We start from the raw sequence: 23,162 nt of genomic DNA, 5'->3' as shown, positions 1-23,162 counted from the left end.
TAAAAACAGTAAAAACTATTCACAGATGTCAGATTGTGGAGGTAAACTTTGTTTTTCCCCACCCCTGTCCTGGCTATCGATAATTATAATTTTCCACCTTTCCAGCTGCAGAAATTCACATTTAATGTGAAGAAATTTCAGACTGGAAAAAGCAAATGAAGTTCTGAAGATATTTCACTGACATTTGCTTGCTACTGGAATCACACACAGTTTTGCCTGCCCTCTTACTGGTAAACAAGACTGTGGCACTGACACGTACTCCAAAATGACTGCAAAAGCCCATTAATTTCTTCCAAATATTTATGGAAATATGCAGAATATTTACAGCAACAGATGAAAGAGGACTGAGTAGCAGATTCCCTTGCTTACTAGCAAAATTCCAAAGAAAATACCAAAGAGAGAAAAGAGAAGAGAAGAGAAGAGAAGAGAAGAGAAGAGAAGAGAAGAGAAGAGAAGAGAAGAGAAGAGAAGAGAAGAGAAGAGAAGAGAAGAGAAGAGAAGAGAAGAGAAGAGAAGAGAAGAGAAGAGAAGAGAAGAGAAGAGAAGAGAGGAAAAGAAAAGAAAAGAAAAGAAAAGAAAAGAAAAGAAAAGAAAAGAAAAGAAAAGAAAAGAAAAGAAAAGAAAAGAAAAGAAAAGAAAAGAAAAGAAAAGAAAAGAAAAGAAAACTGGTTGCCCACTTTTATTTCCATTTTATCAGTGGTTTGCTCAAAACTTTCCAATTTCCAAATACACTTTTGTTTCAGAATGGAAGTGTTGTGCGCAAAACTCTATTCATCTGCTGGCCTTGACATGTGGAATATTCCAGCAGTGGTTTTGCTTTGTCTCAGCACAATGAAAGTTGAAAAAAAAATACTGCAGACGAATTTTATTATTGCAGCTTTTATATGGGACATGAAAGCACAGTAGTTTAATACAAAGTCATTACTGCAGTTAAAACCATTAAGTTAATTAATATGGACATTTATTACTGCCGATAAAAGATAATATCAGGGGATTTATAGAAACAATATATCTGTGTACTCTTCCTCCTGAGGTCTCCATGAAGACAGGACTCTCTGTGGGGTGGGATGTGGGGTGGTGGCACCTGTTATGGGGTTTTCACCAACGGTAGGTCAGGGGAACTTTTTTGGGGGGACCTGAAGGTAACCCCAACCCTGAGAGCAGCAGGGTTCGCAGAATGAATCCTTCCACCTTTGTCGTTGTAATGCCTTGAAGGAAGAAGAAACCCCTTAGCCCTACCAAGTGGTAGAGAATGAGTTATTAGTGGAAATAATTCCTTTTATTTTGGTCCTAAACAGGATATCTGGTGCTGGATGTCCCAGTCCAGTGAGGCTCAGCAGGGTGAGGGTGGAAGGGGACAGAGCTCCTGGCCCAAACTCATCCCTGTGTTCACTAACATGGGGAGAAAAAGCAAGAACCATGGGGACTTGACAGGACATGGGGTGTGATGGGTTTGTTGTAAAGGTGCTAATGAGACGGACCTGATCATGGTGAGAAGGGGAGATGAGGGTGGGAAACGGAGCTGCAGGAACCAGTTGTGAAAAACCCCTCTGCTGCTGAATTTGGGGATAGTGTTAGCTCCTGTCCATGAACATAGAGATAAAGGTGGTGATTCTGCACTCAGTTTTCTAGCCCACAAAAAAAAAAAAAAAAAAAAAAAAAAAAAAAAAAAAGCCAGCAAAGCTCTCAGCCCCTCCACCTCCCCGGTCTCCGGAGCTGAAAAACCTCAAGTTGTCCCTGACTCCTCTTGGCCATTGCCTTGTACTGATGCCGGATAACAGTTGGGAGACGCTGTAATTTAATAAAGCTTTGCAAATGTGGACAACTGCAGGGTGTGATAGAGGGGCTGTATCAATCACGGTAATGACAGACATTAGCAGGATGCCAAGTGTTTGGGGCTCAGCAGATCTGTCACCGGTTTGCAGCCGGCGGTTTGTAAGCACAGGTCTGCGCGGTGGCCGCTCTCGTCCGGTGCTGTCTGCAAAGCTGTCATCTCTGGAGAAGATTTATTGGGCTGGTACGTGTGATTTATGTCAGACGGCTTCAGCTTTGCTAACTTGCGTGTGACAATAGGAGTTAACAAGCAATTAAAATCTGTGGTCCATTGTGCTGTAAGTGACGGGATGGTTCCCTGGAGCCGCGGTTTCAGCATCATCCCCTCTGAAAGCCCTCAGTTTGGAGGCTGGGGGGAGTTTCAGTGCCCTCCCTGCTGTGGATGGTTTCTTCCTCTTTTTAAATATGGGGTGAAAGGGTGCATGGTTAATTCTGATTTTCTCTAGCTCCGCTTTCTCCATGGTTATGCTGTGAAAGTGTCTAGGTGATGGGAAGCATCTACATCCACTTTTATGTGCCTGTGCTCATGCGTGGCCATGGTCTGCTTGCACTACTCATCAGCCAGTGGGAAGCACCTTTAGAGACAATGACACAAACATTCAAATATTGCCTTGTCCCATGGCTAACCCAGCACACCGATTCTCTGCCAGGGAAGCTCCCCAGGACACTTCTCCTGGCCGCTTCCCACCCCACAACTGGTGAGCTGGTGATCCCTGGGGTGACATCCCAAACCCAAACCGATGCTGCCATGGGAGCAACTGGACAAAAAGCTGGTGCAAAAGGTGGGTGTGAGAAATCACCATCCAGGAGCTGGAAGGGATTCAGGGCAATCATTTCAGGCAGCATCTCCTCCACCTGCACACCGCTGCTTTGACCTTCCTGTGGCTGTGGCTGTCACGAGCTGCAGATGCTGATGGGCACTAACAATACTCCGAACCCCTCTGAACCCTTCTGAACCCTTCCAAGCCCTTCCAAACCCCCCCAAACCCCTCCATCAGGGCGAGGAGCTGCAGTCACACTGCTCCGACTGAAGTGCGGCCAGCCCGGCTGGGTGGGAGCGTGTTGAGCCTGTCTGCGTGTTGGCGTGAACCAAACTCTTTTAAATCAGCCAGTACTTTGGAGATAATTAGCCTCGTTGCCTATACACAGCGGCTTTGCCATGAATGATGTAGGCTTAATTACTAATGGCAGGGTTGTTTTTTATTTATTTATTTTTGTCCTTCTGTTAGCACCGTGAGTGAGCATCCATCTTAGTGGGTGTTTTCACCTGCTGAGTGCTGTAGTCCTTTTCCTCTCTTTATTTTTGGAGATGGCATTTGAGACATCTGATTTTGTTCTCGTTGTGCAATGGGTACGGGAGGCTGCTCACAGCCAGAGCTCTCTGAGTGTAGTCAATACACTTTTTAATTACTAGTGTTTACTTAAATCTTTTTTTTTTTTTTTTCCCTAGTTTTATGTACACATTTGGGGTCTACACTCTGTGGTCTGTTAAAATCACAGGGACATTTTACAGACAAGTGACTTCCCCATGCAGGGAGCTGCTGCTGGTAAAAGCTGCATCCCACTCCTTAACCACCCAGCAGCTTTTATACTTTTTCTCACAGTATTTTTTTCCCTGCAGAGTCATTGTTTATAGGTCACAGGTGAATACTTTGTGTTTAAAAAACCCCAAACCCTTCCCCTGGCCCTCATGGTTGCTGCTGGGCCACATGCAGAGCCTTGGCTGGGGGAAGGTGCTATGGGTAGGCAGACTCCAGGGATGGGATTAGTGCAGATTTTGGGTTCCAGCCCAACCTTGCCAGTATTCAAGCTGGGTTTTATAGTATTTATGTTTTTCTTGGTGGATTTTTTCCCCCACCACCCCAGAGGTTAGATCCCTCCTGTCCCTCCCACCAGCAGGCTGGGAAAAGCCTGGGGTATCAGCACCTGAGGCATCAGGAGGGGAGTTGTGCCTTTTTGGTGTCAGGTGAGTAGCAAAGATCCACTTCTGCTTCTTGCAAATGTTGATTTGTTTTCCTCCTTTTCATGGAAAAAGCTATCTATCTCCACCCTTTTATCTATTTTATTTTTTTTTAATCCCTGGGCTGAATACTCTGATCCTTTGTATGCAGCAGTGAGCTTTTCCAAAGCAGCAGGAGGTGTGGGGGCAGCAGGAACACTCTGTTGTGAGGTGTAAAAGCCCCCCTGACTGTGTCAGGATCAGGCCGTTACACCTGGGAGCTGGGTGTGAAGACTTAAGCCAGCTCAGGATTACAGCCTGACTTTACTTAAAGTAAAGATAAAATACCTCAGGAGCTAAATAACCCCCTGGAAAAAAACTACTGCCGAGCAGAGGTGATCCAAGCTGACATTGAGAATTGTTTGATTTACAATAACAGGGAGATAATATTTTGCTAAGCCTCCCTGTAATACAATGTGTGTCATTTTAAATTTCCCATTACACTGAGCAATCTAATAAATAAATGCTCGGGCTGCAATAAACATGAATCATTCGGTGCGCAGAAGCTCTCAGCAGTCCTGTAACGAATATCTTCTTCCTAATGGTCTTTGGAAGTCACCGATTAATTTGACTTTCAGCTGACTGGCTCTGAAGCCTCAGCCAGACGAGTGCCTGCAAGATGCTGGGTCAAACTCTGCAGAGATTTAGTGACAAATCAGATTTACAAATTAGGGATGTGCCACTCCGTAACAAATACGGCTGGAGCTGGGTGATTAGCAATCCCACGGTCAAATGGAATTGGCTCCTATTGGGTTTTCAGGTGTTTATTTATTGATTTGTTTGTCTATATTCTGGAAAACAAAAGCAGTTGTTTTACATGCTGCAACACTGAAAGACACCTTCTGAGAACAAGGAAGCGGTTTGTGGTATCTGTCCCCTAATTTCTGCAGTTAACCTTTCCCCGGATTATGTGCACGTGAAGGCATTTTAACTACCTCATGCCCTCACGCCAATATTTGTTAGAATTTGGGATCGAATTTAATATGAGTAATGTCAGGAGAAACAGGTCAGGGTTTCAGATTAACACCAATAACCATAATGAGAACAGATGCTTATATCCATCTGGAATGTAGATTTAATATGTTAAATTCATAGCTCAGCCCATGAAATGCAATCATCAGATGTTTACTGGTCCCAATTTAATGAGCGATTTTGGATTAAACAGGGGCCAAACAACAGGCCACCAATCTATATTAAATCTCTGCAAAATGAAAATTGCAAAGATTTACTTAGGGTCATTACACAAGAAAATTTAATCACAACCTCATCCATAATGTCACATCGTCATCAGACTGATAATTGAAATGCCATGTGAGGGATTATGAATAACCCTCTGTTTATGAAGATAGCTTTCTGATTATCTCTGTGTCCTGTGAGTAACATAAAATATGATTTGTATTAATGTACATAGCCCTTGCCTAAAAGAAACCCATTGGGAATCTGCAGCAGAAGTCTAATATTTTTTTTTCCTTCACTGTTCGTGGCAGGAGATGTTGGTAAGTAACATTATTGCCACAATTTTAGAGCTGCAGGGTGAGGTGAAGCCCTGAATACAGACTTGTGCTGTGTCTGACGGCATCGCAGGGAGACACAGCTTGCAATGCCCCTGCAGCTGTGTGGGTGCTGTGAAATATTCAGCACATGATTTTGGTAAGCAAACATTGATTTGTCTAGAATCAATATTAATTTTTCAGACTACATTCTCTGGGGCAAGAAATGTATCTTCCAGTATTTACTGAACACTTAGTAACTTAGTACATTTGGGACGTTAATAAGAACACACTTTTGATTTTGGTGTTAGAAAATATTCAGCTCATGGATTGCTGACAGTTATATACCTCTGCATTGCTCTGGGTTGTACAACAGGACAGAGCCTACGACTAGCCAAATTTCTGGTAGCATTTGGTTTTGAAAGTCTGTAAATATTTATAAAGTGTATGCTGAGAGACTGCCCCAGGCCTGAAAGTGGATTTTCAGTTGAGATACTCAGGGAACCACACAAATGAGCAAGTGCTGATGCTGCCGACATGGACACCTGCACCTTCCCAATGGACACCTGCTCCTTGTCCTGGAGGGGCTGGAACAAGGAACCAGGCTCCTCATCTCCAAATCTGTCTCCTCCTCCTTCTGCAGGCTGCCTGAGCTTTGTCTGAACATTTCACGTGCTCTGGAGGTTCAGCCTCATGCACAGGTTCGGAGCAGGATCAGAAAGCAAGCGGGGCTGTGTCCTTTCCTGTCCTGCTTGCCGCACTGCCTCAATGTCGGTGCTGCAAAACTGATCACGTGCCATGTGTTTTAATTGCCCTGCATATGAATTAATTAGCCCCTTTGTCAGAGAACAATTAAGTGGCAAGCTAAGGAACATGAAGAGCAAAGGCGGAACAGAAATGAGTGTCCTGGCTCCAGGTGGAAGCTGGCAGTCCCCGAGATGAGATGAGCATCCTGTGTCCGAGCTGGGGAACAGTCTCCAGTCTCCAGTGGCTCTCACCCCTCACTGAGCTTAACAGCCTCTGAAAAACTTTTCCATCTCCTGCTGAGCTGTGTTAACCTGGGGGCAACATATGCAAATCAGTGGGTTCCAAGCAAATCTGTGCTCCCTTTTGACAGCAGGCAACCAGAAGGGGAAGGAGCCAGATTTTTCACCAACAATGACACAGGAGGTAGAAGCAGGGCGCACACTTTGCAGGTGAAGGTCCACCTGGGAAAAGAGAACCAGCACCCAGCACTGGATGTGTAACCTGGGGGTCTGGTATGTTCATCACTTTATCATGGAAATCATGGAAAAAAGGTGCCGTGCATTTAGAACATGTATCTACTGTAGATAAATATAACATATAACTGGAGAAAGCAACGGGGCAGCCTGATGGACACGGACAGGCATCACCTCCCATGGGCAGGTTTTGCACATCCGCTGGGCTGGGGTCAGAAGATACCAGCAAAATGTTGAAAGTGATGACAAAAAGGACGTTGCAGCTGCAGGACTTGGGGGAAAACACAGGCTGAACTTCTTGCCCTGAGATTAACGCCAGGGTGCCAGGTCCTGCAGTCAGGATGAGTGGAGCTCAGGGGGGATGAGCACAAACAGACGATTTTTGGGCTGGTGAGCCCAGGCCAATGACCAGAACCCAGCCTTCATTATTTATACAAGTAGCACAGATAAAGCTATTAAAAACAAGACATCCGCAGAGAATGGGGAGCCATACGGTGTGCATAATTTACATCAGAGCATGGACCAGCACTAATACATAACTGATGCAATTAGATGCAGATAAATAGGTAAGGGATTTCTCTCTATGGACCGAGGGAACAGAGGCTGCTGTTTTAGAATTCCTTGTGCTATCTCTGGCTATCTGACCATTGGAAGACCAACCCTGCGTGGTGGGACTTTACCCAGGCAGATAACTTACTAAATCACAGGAGACAAAGTGCACCAAGTGGATAATAATAGGGTGGACTCTTTTTGTCATGGATTTTGATGCCCCAGGACATGAGCATGCAGTGATTTCCATCCGTGGGTGCTGGCAGAGGATGTGGAGGGGCAGCCCCATAAGCAGCCTCTTCCCAGCTATTCCCTGCTGCCACCGAGGACCAAAGTCCCTGGTGAGGGTGGTGAGAAGAGCTCTGCACATCGTCCTCCCATGGCTATGTGCAAGGAGGGGGCAGCCGTGCCTGCAAGTGGCCAATTGCCACCACTTTCTCAGGAGCTGCACATTTTAACAGGCTTAGCCGGTGTTACATCTCCCAGGCACCTTCCTCCTGGGGCTGATCCGTGTAAGAGCATCACCGTGCTGCCAGGCGATGGTGTGCTCCGCTGACAGATGTCCCCGTGCGATATTTCAACTCCGAGGCTCTAATCCCACAATTACCCATCAGGGAGGTCATTAGACATGCACCGAGGAAACAGACCAGGGTGTAGAACGACAGCTTTCATTCATCCCTTCCTCTTTTCCAAGCCCAGGGTATCTTACTGAGTTTCTCTAGACAGCAGAAGGTGCTGGAGTGCAGTCAGATTTGCGGTGATGACAGGATGCTATCTGCTACTCCTGCATTGAACAGTTGGGCTGCGTGTTGCCTGCCTTATTACCGAGGGTGGAAAAATAATGAGTCATTATTGGTGGTAGCTGGCTTGTGGGCAGAGTTCAAGGGTGTTGGGCGAGGGCCAAATCCTGCACATGCCCATGGCTCCACAGACACACATGCTCTCGTGCGGGGGTCTCCCCGTAGCTATGGGAAATACGAAGTAAAGGCAAATACAGCAATGGGATAAACTCAGTGTGGAATGGGGCTGATACGGCAGGGTGCTTTCGCGAATCCCATTCTGTAAAAGTCGTCATCTGAAAGTGACAGCAGCACAAGATGGAGGTGCTAAAGTGAACTGACGCATCAGATAAACTCCAGCTGTCGCCTGCAGTCAGCGCCTCTTCTTGTTCCCCTGCCTGGCCCTCTTCTTTTGGCTAATATCCCTAATGATTAAGACTGAAAACATTTTTTTTCTGCTTTTTCTTTCAGCCTCAAAGGTCGATCATTCTTTTTTTTTCCTCTCCTTCTTTAAATGTTCTTATTTCTCAAAGAAGTGGCAACTGAAACCCAGGGAATGTCAGTGGTTTGCTGCTTGACCTGATTTTATGGGAGAGCTTGAAAGACACCTTTTGGATGCTTTTGTGTGTCCTCCAGGTAAACACTCCAGACACTGTGATTTATATATAGATATATATATAAAATTCTGTCCCAACCCCTGTCTGAAAGATCAGATTTGAAGCTTATTTTCTTGCTCCAAGAGGTCTTATATTACAGACTAGAGGACCCCAGTCTGAAGTCTAAGGTCACACATGGGTGACATGCCCCAGCCTGAAACAAGTTACCTTGGCTGTATTTTCTGGTTGAAAATTCAGTGAGGCTGCAGAGGATGGGAACAACTGCAAGCTATTACAGTGGCCTCTCGGTCCAAAGGTTAATTGGACTTAGTAAGCTCTCCCTCCCGAATTGTTTCCTAGGGTGACTTTCTCATAGCTCAGCTGTAGCCGTGGCAAAGCTGAGAGCTTGTGTGCAAAGATAATCCTCAGAGAGCCAAGGGATGCTGCAGAAGGAGAAACTGGCAGTTGAACCCACTAAGTTAGGGCTGGACTCAGTTTTCCTCAATGTTCCTCCTTTTTGAGCTGAGATGAAGAGATTTGGTTGAGATTCCCTCCCAGGTGCCCCATTTTTTCATGGGAGATATTAAAGTCATCGCTGGCTCATGTAACACTGCCAGTGAGGACCTCTGCTCTCATCGCTGCGTGGTCTGCCTTGCCTATAGGCAATCGTGTTGTGATTCACTCAAACTGCTAAAATTGAACCCTCCCTGTGTAAAGCAAGGTATTCAGGACCTTTTGGAACACTTGATTTGGCTTCAGTAAGGCAGATACATAAAGTTAGTGTATGTTTGTATACAAGATCACAGATAAATGGACAAACATTCGTTTAATGGGCAAACATTTATTGACCTTCTGTTGACAAAGCAGCCAAATAGATGTAAATAAATCTCCATTAACAGATATATTGAGACACTGAGCAGTCATTTAACATACCTCAGGATGTTATTGTGTGCTGAGAAATAAAAATCTCTTAAATTAATTTCTCTCCTTGTCTCAGAGATGCTGTGGAAAATTACCTAATGCTGAAGAATGTCACTTAGTAAAGTCTTAGTCTGTCCAAGTAAAATGATTGATAAATTAATTTAAGTAATATACAGTATTTTGCTTTCAATAGTCTGCTATCCGTTCACAATCTCTTAAAGAAAATGAGTCAATGAGAAAATGTTGTAGTATTGATCCCTTGCTGTTGTTTTTTTTTCCCAATGAAAATATTTTGAAAATATACCCTGCTTACTTACATGAACAACAACACACAGAGAAGAGTTAAAAGTGGGACATTATCTTTCCAATGACATATTTAGCCAGTTATTCAGGCTATAATGAAGCTGTGTAATGAAGTCAATGTCCTTGAAAGTTCTTCATCAATTTTTTTCTCATCTGTCAGCATATCCACTTGCCGACACAATATTAATTAAACACAACATTTCCTGGAGTGTTGAAGTGAAGTCCCATCACTGATAATGAACAGGTTTAGGAGAGTCACATCCCAACAAAATTACTTTTTAAACCAGCCTTATTAAGCAGAAAATTAGACCTAAATCACCCTACAACATCCTCATTAAAAGCCACTGATCCTTGGCTGCTTCTATGTTCTAACATCTTTAATTAGCAAACTGCTAGTCTATCTGCCATGATAAATGCTATTAATCTTACCTTTCATTTGCTTTCTCTTAACCTATCATTTGCCCACTTCAGGGAGATGCACGCTTCCACCAGAATTCATTTTATTGCATCTAATGTCCTTGTAAGGATGAAAAATGCAGCATTCAGGGGTTAAACACAGCGGCTCTCCCTGTGCTCACTCCATCACTGGATTTCATGATTTGTAGATATCTCAGACAGCACAGTCGCTGTGTTTTGGGGGACATTAAGGATGCTTTCCTGTAGATATTTATGGGATACTGTTGTCAAGCCTCGATAGTGAAATACAGTGCCACCATGGATCGGTGACCTCTCTGCTGCACTATTTAAAACCAGTCAGAGTTACAGACTCCAATTAAAAACCTCCTGAGTGCCTGGGAAAGCTCCGCCCAGGGAAAAGAAATGCCTTAAAAACATGATTGCATTTTGGAACTGTAGCAACTAAATCTATAACCTTTTAGTAGCCTTTACAAAATGTGACAGCTTCACAGCTTCCTTAGTATTTGTTCGCAGAAGCTCCCGAATCTATCAGGACAAATAACATACTGCACTGGGCCGCTTTCACTTTGCATTAATCAGAAGTAAACTTTTAATGCAGTGCCATCCTATGTATTTCAGAAAAGCGTTATTAATTGCTGTGTTCTCAGAATGCCACGTTGCATGTGCAGTTATTTTTTCTGGTTTATATGGAATCAGGGTTTCTCTCTCTGCCAGTGCTGTTATTTTTGCAGCGCGCCTGTTCATCCTTTTCTTATTGCAACCAAAATCGCTCTGTTCAGCTCACAGCTCCCGGGCAACAGAGAATTGCAAATTTAACCTCACTTAATCACATATCTGGCATCATAAATCCGGTCTGTGTTACTCGGCAGATCTTTCCAAGGGGCCTCTGAAAGGAACCCTGCCCTGGATGTGGCACGTCCCGACTGCAGCCGCCGCCTGTTGCAACCTCCAGCTTGAAGAGCTCGACTCTAAGGCTTGTTAGCATAATTTACTCATTTACCCCACTCATTAATCTCTTTCATTGTTATTATCCCATATTATTTACTGACCACACATGCTTCCCACAGATATAAATGCTTTCTCCTGGTGGCTTTAATGAAAGCTGCTTTTAAATTCTCATTGCCTTGTGCTGTACTTGCTGCTGGTGGGCTGCTTCTTTTGGGGCCAGTTTGTTCTAAATGCTACGAAACCTTTCAAATCCTTACACTAAGTCCTAATTCTAGCAGTAGGCTGTATGGCAGGGCATCTGTCACTGTGTTCATAAGCCTGAAAAGTGGGCACTGATGCTAAGCTACCTGTGCAGCTTCTGCAGTCAATGTCAAGAGAGAAGCATCCCCAGGAGGTGACTTGTCCACCCTATCTACGGTGACATGAATTACCCTTGGGAAACCGTTCTCTACTGTTCTTCAGGATGGAGACAGCCCAGGCTGAATTATTTGTCTGACTTTTAGATGTTCAGTTAGGAACCATCTGACTTCCAGTGATTTTTTTTTTTGGTCTGGAGTGAATGAGCCCTGCTCCGTGTGCAGGAGTCGTACTTGTCAAGCTGTGCTTTTCTAACGAAACCCTTCTCTCGACCCCGATGCGTTTCCATTATCTTTCCATCAGAAAATAGTTTTTCCTCATGCGTACGAAGACAAATGACACGCTCATTTACTTGCACACATGCAAAACGAGAATAATTACTCCATAAATTAGTTAAAAGATTTTCCCAGGGAAAATGAAGAGGCAGAGAACGGAGAGGAAAGACATGTCACTTCCACTTCTTGACTGCCGAAAGAACGAAGATACTCAGCCCACTCTGTCCGCCTTGTGAGTATCTAGACAGACACTTGAATTCAAGATCACTTTATTGTAATGGGCAGGTTCAAGGGAACCCAGTCCCTTGCAAGTGGCTGCCTTGCTTGCAAAAAGACAAGCAAAGAGATGTTCAGGCAGCAAGAGCAGCTCCTGCTCCCACTGCGCATCAGTCTTGTGGCCTGGGGTCATCAGCCCCGTGCAGGACTGAGGCACAAGCCTGGGGCTTGAACAGAGACAGAGAGGCAGAGAAAGCAGCAGAGGACAGCCCGGTGGTGCCACTTACTGCTACGGATTGGTGGTCTCACAACAGACAGGGCTAGGATCTCCTTTGGTGTCTTTGCATCTCCCCCATTTCAGGGCAAGAAGCAGAGGGCATTCAGACTGAGCTCAGCAAGAACACCACTGGGTTTTTCATGGAGAGAGGATTTCTGCAGCAAGGCATTTCATAAACCCTGGCCCAGATTCTCCCCCTGACTCGCCTGTGCTCAGTGCACGACGGGGACTGGAGAACAAAGGTGGCTTGAAGCCACTTTCTGCTTCTCCCCTCTGCAAGCAGCTGGGGACTGGCTGCCCCCTGGGGCAGGTTCGCCTCGCCTCGGGCTAGCGCAGCACCAGGAGATGGCTAGCAAACAGCCAGACCTGGCTACACCTCCTTCTCCGTGGGCTGCTGCTGCTCTAGCAGGAGCTGGGAGGTGACTTGGGTGACACCAGAGCCCAGGGACTGGGAGCCTGCGGGGAGTGAGCTGGTGCCAGCGTGGATGGGGCTGGGGGGCAGCGCGGTGTGCGGCGAGCTCGGGGAAGCAGCGAGCTCGAGTCAGTGTGTGTCCACGGGCAAACGCCTTCATCTTCTCTGTGCCTCGGGGCAAGGCGACTGGGGGAGGGCATGAAAAGCAAGAGGATTTCACTACAATGATCCAATGCTGCTTCCAAATTTGGTTCAGCGCTGGCGACGCAAACCAGTAAATATCTGCAGACAGGGACACAAGCGTGCAGCATGCAGCGTGGCTGAGCATCATTATTCACATATTTGTATCAAAAGTATTCACTTATTTATATCAAAACTATTCTGTTTGCAGGCTGGATCAGAATTCCACTGAGGGCAAAAACATTTACAGGAGAGATTATTTGCAAGAACGAGGATTGGAAGAAGCAGTGTGGTCCTAACTAGTGCACACAAAATCTCAGAAAGGAAAGGAAAATCTGCCCAAGAAGAGGTTTTGGTCTTGCTTTCAATGAAATATAACCTAAGGACCCCAAGCACCCGAAAAGGAGAGAAGCATTTCAAAAAGGCACCCTGTGCTGCACTGCTTACCCCCAAAAAGAGGATTTGTGCCCAAGGAAGCTCAGCACCCCTCTCTGCAAGCACCGAAAGAGGACTGGAGTCACAGAGGAACAGGTTTGCCTGCTGTGCAGTCTGCAGTACCAAGATTATCCTATACAGTGCCACATTCAATTGCGAAAAGGAGCGTTAGGAGTAATAGAGCTCCTGTAACTAAAGTGTTTTCTGTCCTCAAATCTTTCAGGAAACTGACTGAGGCAAGAGAGGGAAAAAGCCAAGGGGAGGAAACTTGCTACGAGTAAAATCGTATTTCCTTGGACACTGGGGAGGATGTAAAACTAACCCAGAGGCCTCCAAGTCAGCAGCCATTTTAACATTTTGCGAGAGATTTTCATCTTTTTCCCCTACAGCCTCAGCTCTGCCGTAAACACCGAGCACACCCACCGCGGCTGTCAGCTGCGTGGTTTGCTTTACACTGAAGCAGCCAGGAGATAAAAAATACTTAAGGTAATACAATTCTCAAACCGGTGGCATAAGGACGACTTCATGACATCTCTGTCAATAGTGCAATACGGGACACTTTTACCTGGCATCAAGCAGATCGATACAAATAGGATGCATGCACCTGGCATCCAGTGAAAGCAACGATAACGCTGCTTCTCCATCCCTCTGTCTGCAAAACTGCTGATGGCAGTGAGAAGCTAGCAGCCTGTCCTGCCCCCTCCCAAGGCACTGCTTTTCTTTAGCAGGTGAAATAAAAGGAGAAATGTTATCCATGGTTTGTCAGCTTGCACGGGTCACGGCAATGTTTCGGGAGTCCAGAGGTTTTTATGCAATGACATTTGTTGGGCTGCAGTCAGATGGTGGTGCACAAAGTTTTGTGAAAACATGACAAAAGCAGTAAAGCGAGCAACAATTGATGGAAAAAAAGACACATTGGCTAAATAAATTATTGGTATACTCCTTAGTGCATGCAGCGTAGGGGAAGGCATCACAAATATACATTAACATGCAAGGGATGTGCATTTGACACAGGTATACACGCATACACACAACCAGATATATTAGTGTGATGTAATTTTAGGAGTTTATTCTTTCCATAATCAATTGACTGCCACTTGCTGGAAGGCAAATCAAGCACAATAAATTTCCTCCCTGGTATCAGGGAAGAAGAAGCAGCAGCAGCGGTACTACAGCACGCCGAAAAGTTCAGCACTAGTAAATTCTGCGGAACACCATTACTGTGATTACTGCTTGTGCAAAGATATGCCCGCCTCATTGTCATTTCTGATACTACATCAAGCAAAGGCTGGTGGGGAACCTAGTGCTGCTGTCGCCCAACTGACTGTGACCTTTTTTGGGTGACCGCGCTGCGGTGGTGGTGAGGGCTTCCCTGCTGCCATGCGAAAGCGTGAAGAAAAGAGTGCAGACCCTGGGATGCAGTTTAAGGTTTTAATAAGTGGAGAAATTATCCAGATTAGCTTTTCTTCCCTTAAATGTCAACGTGGCAAGTTCCGTGTCATTAGCAGGAGCAAATGGAAGAGGCTAAATGTCTTGGGATGTGGTGGGTTTTTAAGCCACGTAATGATGGCGATAAAAATCTGTAATGTCAGTTGCCTTGTGGCAATCAACAAACATTTCGCATTATGCTTGCATCTTAAGGTTTGCGGCCAAAACCCAGATTTGCCTCTGTCTCATTAAAATAACGAATGCAGTCCGAATGGATCTGCAATGATTCACTGTACGTCACACTAAATCACAACGCTTCTCGGAGCCAACTGACTATGGCCTCATTACTTTAGACAAAAGTGGGCTTGGAGGAAAAACTGGGGTGATGTTTTTTTGCTCGGCCATGTTTTTTCCCTTTGAAATACTTAAGGCAAAAGAGCAGATAGTTTTTTCCCATTGGTAGCTGGGCAAGGTTGGGTTATATTCACGGTGCAGTTCCCTATCGATACACATAAACACACAAAACGTTAGTGCTGGCATCGGGAAACAGAAATTAAACCCATCCAAACAGCATTATTGAGGCAGGTTCTAATGAGTATGAATCGCTGATGAAATTAAATACCTAAAAATGAAAATAAGCTTTGATATAATAAATATGTATCTTTTAATTCTTCTGCTAGGGAGTCTGAAGACCAGCACGCTTGTGTTGTGCAAGAGCTCACGTACTTGTGGTTTGTCTCCTGCAAGTCTTTGTTCTGCAACTTTCAGTGCCTTGAATATAGCCAAAATATTAAACTTTTTTTTTTTCCCCTGAAAAATCTTGGCTAAATCTCTAAATCATTGCTTTTCAATACTGATACTTAATTATCTAATTGATATTAAAGAATTTTTTTAGAATTATGTATGAAACCATTTAGCATTTCAGGAATAAACATTAACTCAAACCTGACTATTCTTAATTGCAGAAAAAATATTTTAAAAAATTGAGCTGGATACTTTAAAACCTATGTGTATTTATAAATACAAAGGCAAGATTTTGAGGTAACAGGTAGAAGAATAAATACATGAATTTTGATTATGAAAAGATTATATAAAGGAAATTGTGAAAATCATTCAAAACACCTCAGTGAATGGCAAAGACCTTTCAAATATATTCTTTGTTTTTATAATTGTTACCATTTTCTTTATGCACACATGCTTTATTGTAAAGAGAAAATGTCTGAAATTAAGCTATTTTTCTAAAACACTCTCTTGCAAACATATTTCTAATTTGATAGCAAAATATTTTGTTATATATGCATTAGGAATTTGTTTCACGTAGGAGGACAACTGAATAAGAAGCATTCATGGAATGATTGATTTAAATGTTATAAATCCCTGAATTTTTCATCTCCCTTTGAACGGAATGCCAAAGGGGATTAAAGACTAAAGACATATCACAAACAAATTTACATTATTAAAATTACTGTAATCAAGAGTGTTTTCTAGCCTTAATCAGGATTAGAGAAAACCAAACAAAAAAATCCCAAACTTTTCTACTGAGCAATACTAATCAAAATTCTATCAAATGACAGATAACAGAATAAAAGCGCTTTTGAAAATTAAAAATACTGGATGGTGTATCTAGCCTTCTCTCAAAATATTTTCACTCATTTGAGATCTGAGCACCGCTTGCTCTGCTAATTCTTATGGCAGACAGCAAGCACAGAAAAAAATAATGCTGCTAAATTTCCATAACACTGCAAAGTCAGACCTCTTATTTCTGTGAGCACGTCCAGTAAACACACTTGTTTGAATATACGCCACAGAAACAGGAGGGAAAAGTGCAGCATGGAGTGCTTAGTTTTGTTCTTCTGAATTCTAAGCAAAATGATTGAAGTTGGGGAAAACTGGGCTAGAAATCTGCTGTCCAGGGTGCCGCAGGGAGAACTCAGCCTCCCGGCACGCGCTGCGACTTTTGTGATTGTGCTGGCAATAAGCAGGTTTGCTCTGACGAGCCGTGGAGGCTTTTAAGTGTCTTTATCCACCATGCTCTGTGCTTCACAGCTATGCTACAAGGCTAATACGGTAAAGGGATCAAGCTTGCACAGATTTTTCTGGTCCTCTGGAGCCTCTTAAAGAGGGCAGCGTTACCCTGGTTTCGGAAAGCACACGGAGCTGTGGAGCATCAGGCCCCGTCTCACTTCCACTGGTGTCCCAGTTCGTACTGCTGCAGCAGGATTGGACCCCGCATCCATTTCAGCCTCGTGAAATGTCGACTCCTGTTTTACAGTGGAAATCCTAGAAATGTATATGTAAAGAACAATCCTGAAAATGATCAGAGAATGATGAGCTTTGTTTTGCAAAGCCTGGGAAATGAGCTGAGCAAAGCGGCAATACGCAGATATTGTGCCTGTCCTTCACAAAAACAGCAATATGGATTAAAGAACAAGGGAAACTGCATGATTCTCATGGCTTTTCTAGAAACCACAACCAATTTAATCTTCACCAGTATCTGGAGAAGAGAGCTGCCATCCGGGCCCTCCGTCTTCAAACCTGTTGCTTCGCTGTATTTGGTTCAAGAAGATTTTACCTTGCAAGCTCAAGATTAGTAATGCCAAACCTTGACTGATACAGTGCAAACTGACAGCAGTTTCCAAATCCCGCTTAGTAAGGTTACACTGGCTAGTAAAACGTTAGTTTTGGATATTACATATCATACAAAAGCAACAGGCAGGTGAGTAGCATCTCCTCTTTGCATCTCTTCCTACTGAGACCGTATGCTGACTATTTTTGCAATTTAAAGAAAAACTAAGGGAGGTAAGAAAACAATATATTCTTTAATTAAAAGTTGGCATTGTCTTTTCTTTGAACATACCAGGGTAACAAGTAGATTAGAACACATGATCTGTATTTCAGTTCCATCCCAGCATACATCATAAATCCTTCTTTATAAAAAACAAACAGGAAGCGTAACAAGGACATTTGAGAAGAAAAAGGGAGTTTCAGCATTTTGAAGTGCTCCCTTTATATTCTCTGAAACACCAACCAAAACCAGACACTTGAAACCTTACATGGAACACATAATAGATTTTTTTTTTCATTGGGGAAAAATAAATGACAGGTCATGGGATCTTATCCCCAGGATAACCATCCACATTTGCAAGGTTAACACTGACGCTTCACACACACAAATGCAGTAGTCAGACGCTAGTTTATCTCCCCCCAACAAAACCATCTTTCCAGCAGTATCAGGCATTCACTTGGCAGCAGTTCTAGCAGCAGCTCAACGCAGAGCAAATCATACCGAAACAGATGCCTTCCTGTCAACAGGAAGCACGAAGGGCTCGGTATGGGTTTGAACTCTGTACAAAAAAAGAGTTAAAATCCTGCAGGTCCACTGTGGCTTAGAAACAAGTCACGGAACTGAACTTTCAGATTATCTCAGAAGCTAGTCACCTTGTAGTTTAATATTAATTCGTCTGTGGCAGAGTTATAATTGGGCTTCTTTTTACTTTGGAATTAAAACAACTATACTTTCAAGTAGATTTTAATCATTATTTACACGTTTCTTTAGTATTACTTTGATAAGTTCTACATTTGTATTTAATACTTAGCCTTTTAACAGTACTTAGATATTCAAGCTTGCTATTTTAAATTTTTTAAATATTCTTAAAAAAAGGTTTTAACTTCTGCATTTGAAATTCTACATTTAGCCTCCTGCAAACAATTAATTCAATGTGGGTTCTCAAAGAACCTTCTGAATATTTCAAGGACTCCCTGCAGGTGAATTTTTAGGATTCCAGGTAGATACAGTAATGCGAGCAAGCCTTTTTCTCATGGAAACTGTAGGAGAAGTTAATCATTGTACTAAAAATAATTGTTCCAAAAATATCTTTAAAATAACAGTCTGCAAGACTATGAAGACTTTTCTCAGCTCTGAAATTGAGCCACTTTTTACCATAATTATTTGAGGGGAAAAAAAGCAATTATAAATTCAATTGTTATTAGTGTAAGTTCCTAAACCAATCCAAACTTTTTTTTTTTAATATCAAGCTGTTAAATATTCCAACTATTTTAGTTTCTGATAAAACATAAGTTAAACCATTCTCCATTTAAATATTCCCAACTGCTCAATTTGCAATAATTTTAACCAGAATTAATAAACATTTAGCTAAAAATCATGATTCTGTTACACAGACCCCCCTTTTTCTTTTTTCAAAATAATTTCTGGCAACAACTCAGTCTGCAAGATATCAAATGACCTTTGCTGATTTGCAGTTTCCAGTCAATTTTGCTTCAGGAGTGGTTTTGGTTGGCTTTCACTTCATCAGATGCCTTTAAAGAATATTTTCAAGACTTTCTTTTATGGAAAGGGGTACAACAGATAAACTGTTCTGAAAAAAAAAAAAAAAAAAAAAAGGAAATGAAGATATAAAATTGGAAGTGAGCAAGAATCAGTTTTAAGCATACGTCTTCATGAATGAAGCTGAATCACACACTTCATTTTCCAAACACAAAAAGTCTTTTGGAAATGTATTAATTAAAATTAAGTGCCACCGACAAGCAGCTTTAGAGGGATGGCAGTCCTTTTCAAATTAGCATAACACTAACGACAGCCATGGAAATTGGTTTAATAACCCTAAATAGTTACAGCCCACTCCTAACACAAATGGCCACGGACAGCTCGAGCCCCTCGGGCTGCGACTGTACCAGTTTATGTTTTTGCTCTGACATGGGGTGGGTATTCTTATCTGAGCAGAAATTACTGAATGCACCTCAATTATGATTATATAATGATTAGTGAAGCATACAAGGCACCAAAGCGTTAAACATAATAAAACAGCAAACCCAAGTAAACCAGCACAGTGACATCAAAACTTGGTCGGCGAGGGACTCACTTGGTAACTCGTACTACCGCAGTCAACACTCGGCAAGAGATTATTCATTTAGCCGTGACATTAAGCAGCCCAAACCACGGGTCAAGCTGCAGATATAACAGAAAACCAAGCTGAAGGGACGAGCAGAGTCTTTAAACACTTTCCTTCCCTGCCGTGTTTTACACCGGTGTCCTCAGAGCTAAGCTCAGTGCTACAGCAGCCCCGTTTAAACGCAGCCCCAGCACTGGGGGCAAAACATTTTCCAGCAAGCATTTAAATACATAAGCTAAACCTCACGCATTCACAGTCTGCTTATCTGTAAACATCACTTTTGTGTACTTGAGATTCGTTAGAAAAGATGGAGAAAAAAAACACAAATCCCTGCTGAGAAGGAGCTGGATTTCCACAAGCTTTTTAAAGCACGATGATTGCTCGCCTAACTTCACAGCGCTGGTCCCCTGCGAAGCACTGCTACAGCACCTCCTCGTTACCTGACTTCAGCAGGGCTTTGCTCGGACTGCCAGCTGGTTTTAGAGACATGTAGGACAGAGAAAGTGGTTATTCATGTCTTTTATTTATTATAAATACATATAAATATGTTAAGTGACCTTTGCTTTGCTTATGATGAGCAACGACTTTGGAAAATCTGGAAAACTTAACCAAGCTGAGAAACAGGCAAAAAGCAGGCATTAGCATACAATCAGAGTCCCCTCAGTTCAAGATTATTTTCTAAAGAGCAAAATAATGCATCTTATTCTGAAGCATCTATAGCTTTATCAAGAGCACCAGACTGCCTCCCTCCCAGGAGCTGACCAAATGACATTTTCATTCGGGTTTTGGGGCACAAGCAAGCCCCGTCTGGCTACGAATGAAGCCCCTCGTTTACATGTGGCTCTGAAACATTGCATAGTTTCGGGGCTGGGTTTTCTTTCTTTCCTTTTAAGCTGTTTTCAACCCAGATCAATCAGTCCAAAGAAAACTCACTGAGGTTTCCACTTCCAGATCTCTCTCTCTCCCCTTCCCTGTGCTTCTGTAGTTTAAAAGCTGCTCAAAAACTTTGCAGGTCAGAGCAGGCAGAATAGAAACGCCACGCTCACAGTCTGCTAACAGGCTGGGAGGGAAATGACTACCGATGGAGTTGCACGGGAGGGAAGAAAGTAAAAGTTAACGGTGGGTGTGTTTTGGGTCCCAGCATCTCCGAACGAGGTACGAGGGGGTGATTTAAGAAAAATAAACAAACAGAAAACCCAGACTTAACTGATGGCAGGAAGCCGGGGCTGGTGGCAAGCGGAAAGAAAGGCGCAGAGGAGAAAGAAAAAAGAGAAAGAAAAATAAACCCGAGAAGCCCGAAGAAGGCAGAAGTCAAGGCTTGTCGTTACAGTGTTTGCAGAGGGCGGAGGCGGCTCCCGTGAAGGCAGTGCATTTCTCGGGGCAGCCGGGCAAGGCCGTGCCGGTGAAGGGGTAGACGGCCGACTGTCCGAAGGGGCTGAGGGTGGCGGGCAGCGGGGCGCCCAGCGCTTGGCCCTGGTTCAGGTAGGCCACCAGCCTCCGCATCTCCTCCAGAGCCTGCGCCTGCATGAGGATGTAGTTCTTGGCCAGCAGCAGGGTGGCGATTTTGGACAGTTTGCGCACCGAGGGGCTGTGGGCGTAGGGGATGACGGAGCGCAGGCCGTCCAAGGCGTCGTTGAGGTCGTGCATCCGCCGCCGCTCCCGGGCGTTGATGCTGAGGCGCAGCGAGCGCTGCTCCTTGGGTTTCTTGCCCAGGGCGGCCCCTTTCAGCTTGCCCTCTCGCTCCAAGGCCTCGCCGCCCTTCGCCCCGGCCTCGAAGGCATCCTCCTCGTCGCCGCTCTGCTCGCCGCTGCTCTCCGCCGCCTTGCCCAGCGCCCCGGGGTGGTGGAAAGCCGCCCCGCCGCCCCCCGACAAGGCTCCTCGAGGGCTCTGGGCGCCGCCGTAGGTGAAAGGCGACGGGGCGTAACCCGGGGCCAGCGCCAGGTAAGCCTCGCCGGCCAGAGACTTGAGCTCGGCCATCCTGCCCCCCCGGCGCTGAGGGAGGAAGAGGATGAGGAGGGTGATGATGAAGAGCAGGACGCGGCCCCGCCGCTCCGCTCCGCGCCGCTCCGCGCCGGGGGCGGGCTATGAGGCGACCGCGGCCCCGCCGCCGCTTATATAGCGGAGAGCGGCCCGGCGCGAGGCCCCGCCGCCCAATCAGAGGGCAGAAAGGGGCGGCGGGAACGGCCCCGCGCTGGCCGAGGCCCCGCCCTCGTCCCCGCCGCCTGAGGAAGACGCTGAGGGGAGCGGGTTGGGGGGGGGCAGCGCGGCCGTGAGGAAGGGGCCGCAGGGCTGTGGGGTGGGGGGACTGGTGGTCCCCTACGGGTAGAGGGGAGTGCCGGGGTGAAGTCTTGTTACTGGTGTGCTCTGTCCGGGTCTGCTGTCCCGGAATCATGTTCCGATCCCGTCACCACACTCCTGTCCTGCCATGATGCTCCTGTCCTGTAACGATGCTCCTGACCATCACCACACTCCTGCCCTGTCACCACGCTCCTGTCTCAACATGATATCGTCTCTTACAGGAGCTTTTAAAATGCCTACATTTCCCTTTCTAAAATGAACAAGAAAAGGCAACCGTTGAGCTGGTGCTTCAGCCTTCCTCGCACTGGGACACTATCTGGAGCCCCTTTCTGTCACACAGGGTGTTTCAGAAAGCTAGTGAGGATGTCAAGGTTGGCTTTCTGTCAGAGTTTGCTGAACCCAGTGTAAGGGGTGCAGACCAATGGTTTGTGCGATTCCCCAAGTCTGGTCTCATTCAGAGACTATGCAGGAGTCTGTCTTATTGTGGAAATGGCCACCACACCCTAGTCCTCATTAGCCCCAAAACAAATAAAGAATTGATTAGGGAACATACATACATATCTGTGTATATCTATATGTATATATACACATATCTGAGAGGGAGAGAGCTTCCTAGTGTCAACTGGAGAAGTGAATGCTTCCCCATCCCCACACCTGGGACCACCAGTCACTAAATGGTACATATTGCAATAGGAGGCAAAGTCATACAAGGTCTTGACAGCTTGTGGGCATGGCTTGCTGCCCTGGTCGCTCTGATTTAGGTGAGGATGACAGTGGAGGCACCTGTTGTGATGAGAGATTTCCAAGGCAAAGGCCCCGTCTATTTCCATTTCCTTCAAAGGCTCACTGTGCTCCTCCATTCCATGTACCAGGAAAAGAAATGTGATCCTTCCTGACTCAGTCTGACTCTGAAGGGACTCTCTGTCCTTCCCAGTTGTACCACTAACTGAGTGGTAAGCTCAGAAAGGAAACAAATCTATTTTTCAAAACCATTTTGGTATCATAGTGACCTGCAATGAGAGAAATCGTGGCTGTGGGGAATCCTTGTGTTACAACAAAACGAGGTCCCAGTGTCAGGATTTTTTTTAGGCTTCTGAGACTGCTTGATTGCACTGAGTTTTCGTGTGCAGGCACTATAAGAGCACCCCAGGCTTTCTGCAGGCATGCCACGTGCCTGGTCCAGGCCCCTCAAGTGCCTGCTTGGAAAGGATGGGATGCATCTTGTGCGCTGACATCCAGGTGTGAGCGGGTGGGTAATGCCTAAAGGCAGACACAACCTGTTGATGCTGATGTACCTGGTAGGTGATTTTCTGGAGCAA

The 23,162-nt window shown here is 44.9% G+C and overlaps 1 protein-coding gene across 1 annotated transcript; it reads right to left on the bottom strand.

Annotated features, from left to right (window-relative positions):
* Positions 1-19,703: 19,703 nt before the first annotated feature.
* Positions 19,704-21,581, bottom strand: BHLHE23 (basic helix-loop-helix family member e23). Its single transcript, XM_082773620.1, has one exon. It carries the CDS (start codon positions 21,520-21,522, stop codon positions 20,857-20,859), a length of 666 nt encoding a protein of 221 aa, XP_082629746.1. The 5' UTR covers positions 21,523-21,581; the 3' UTR covers positions 19,704-20,856.
* Positions 21,582-23,162: the final 1,581 nt, after the last annotated feature.

Source organism: Aythya marila (genome assembly GCF_965140915.1).
Source record: "Aythya marila genome assembly, chromosome: 16".
In the NCBI taxonomy this organism is placed as follows: domain Eukaryota; kingdom Metazoa; phylum Chordata; class Aves; order Anseriformes; family Anatidae; genus Aythya; species Aythya marila.
Note: the sequence above shows the minus strand (reverse complement) of the source record. Positions and strands in the feature narration are given on the sequence as shown.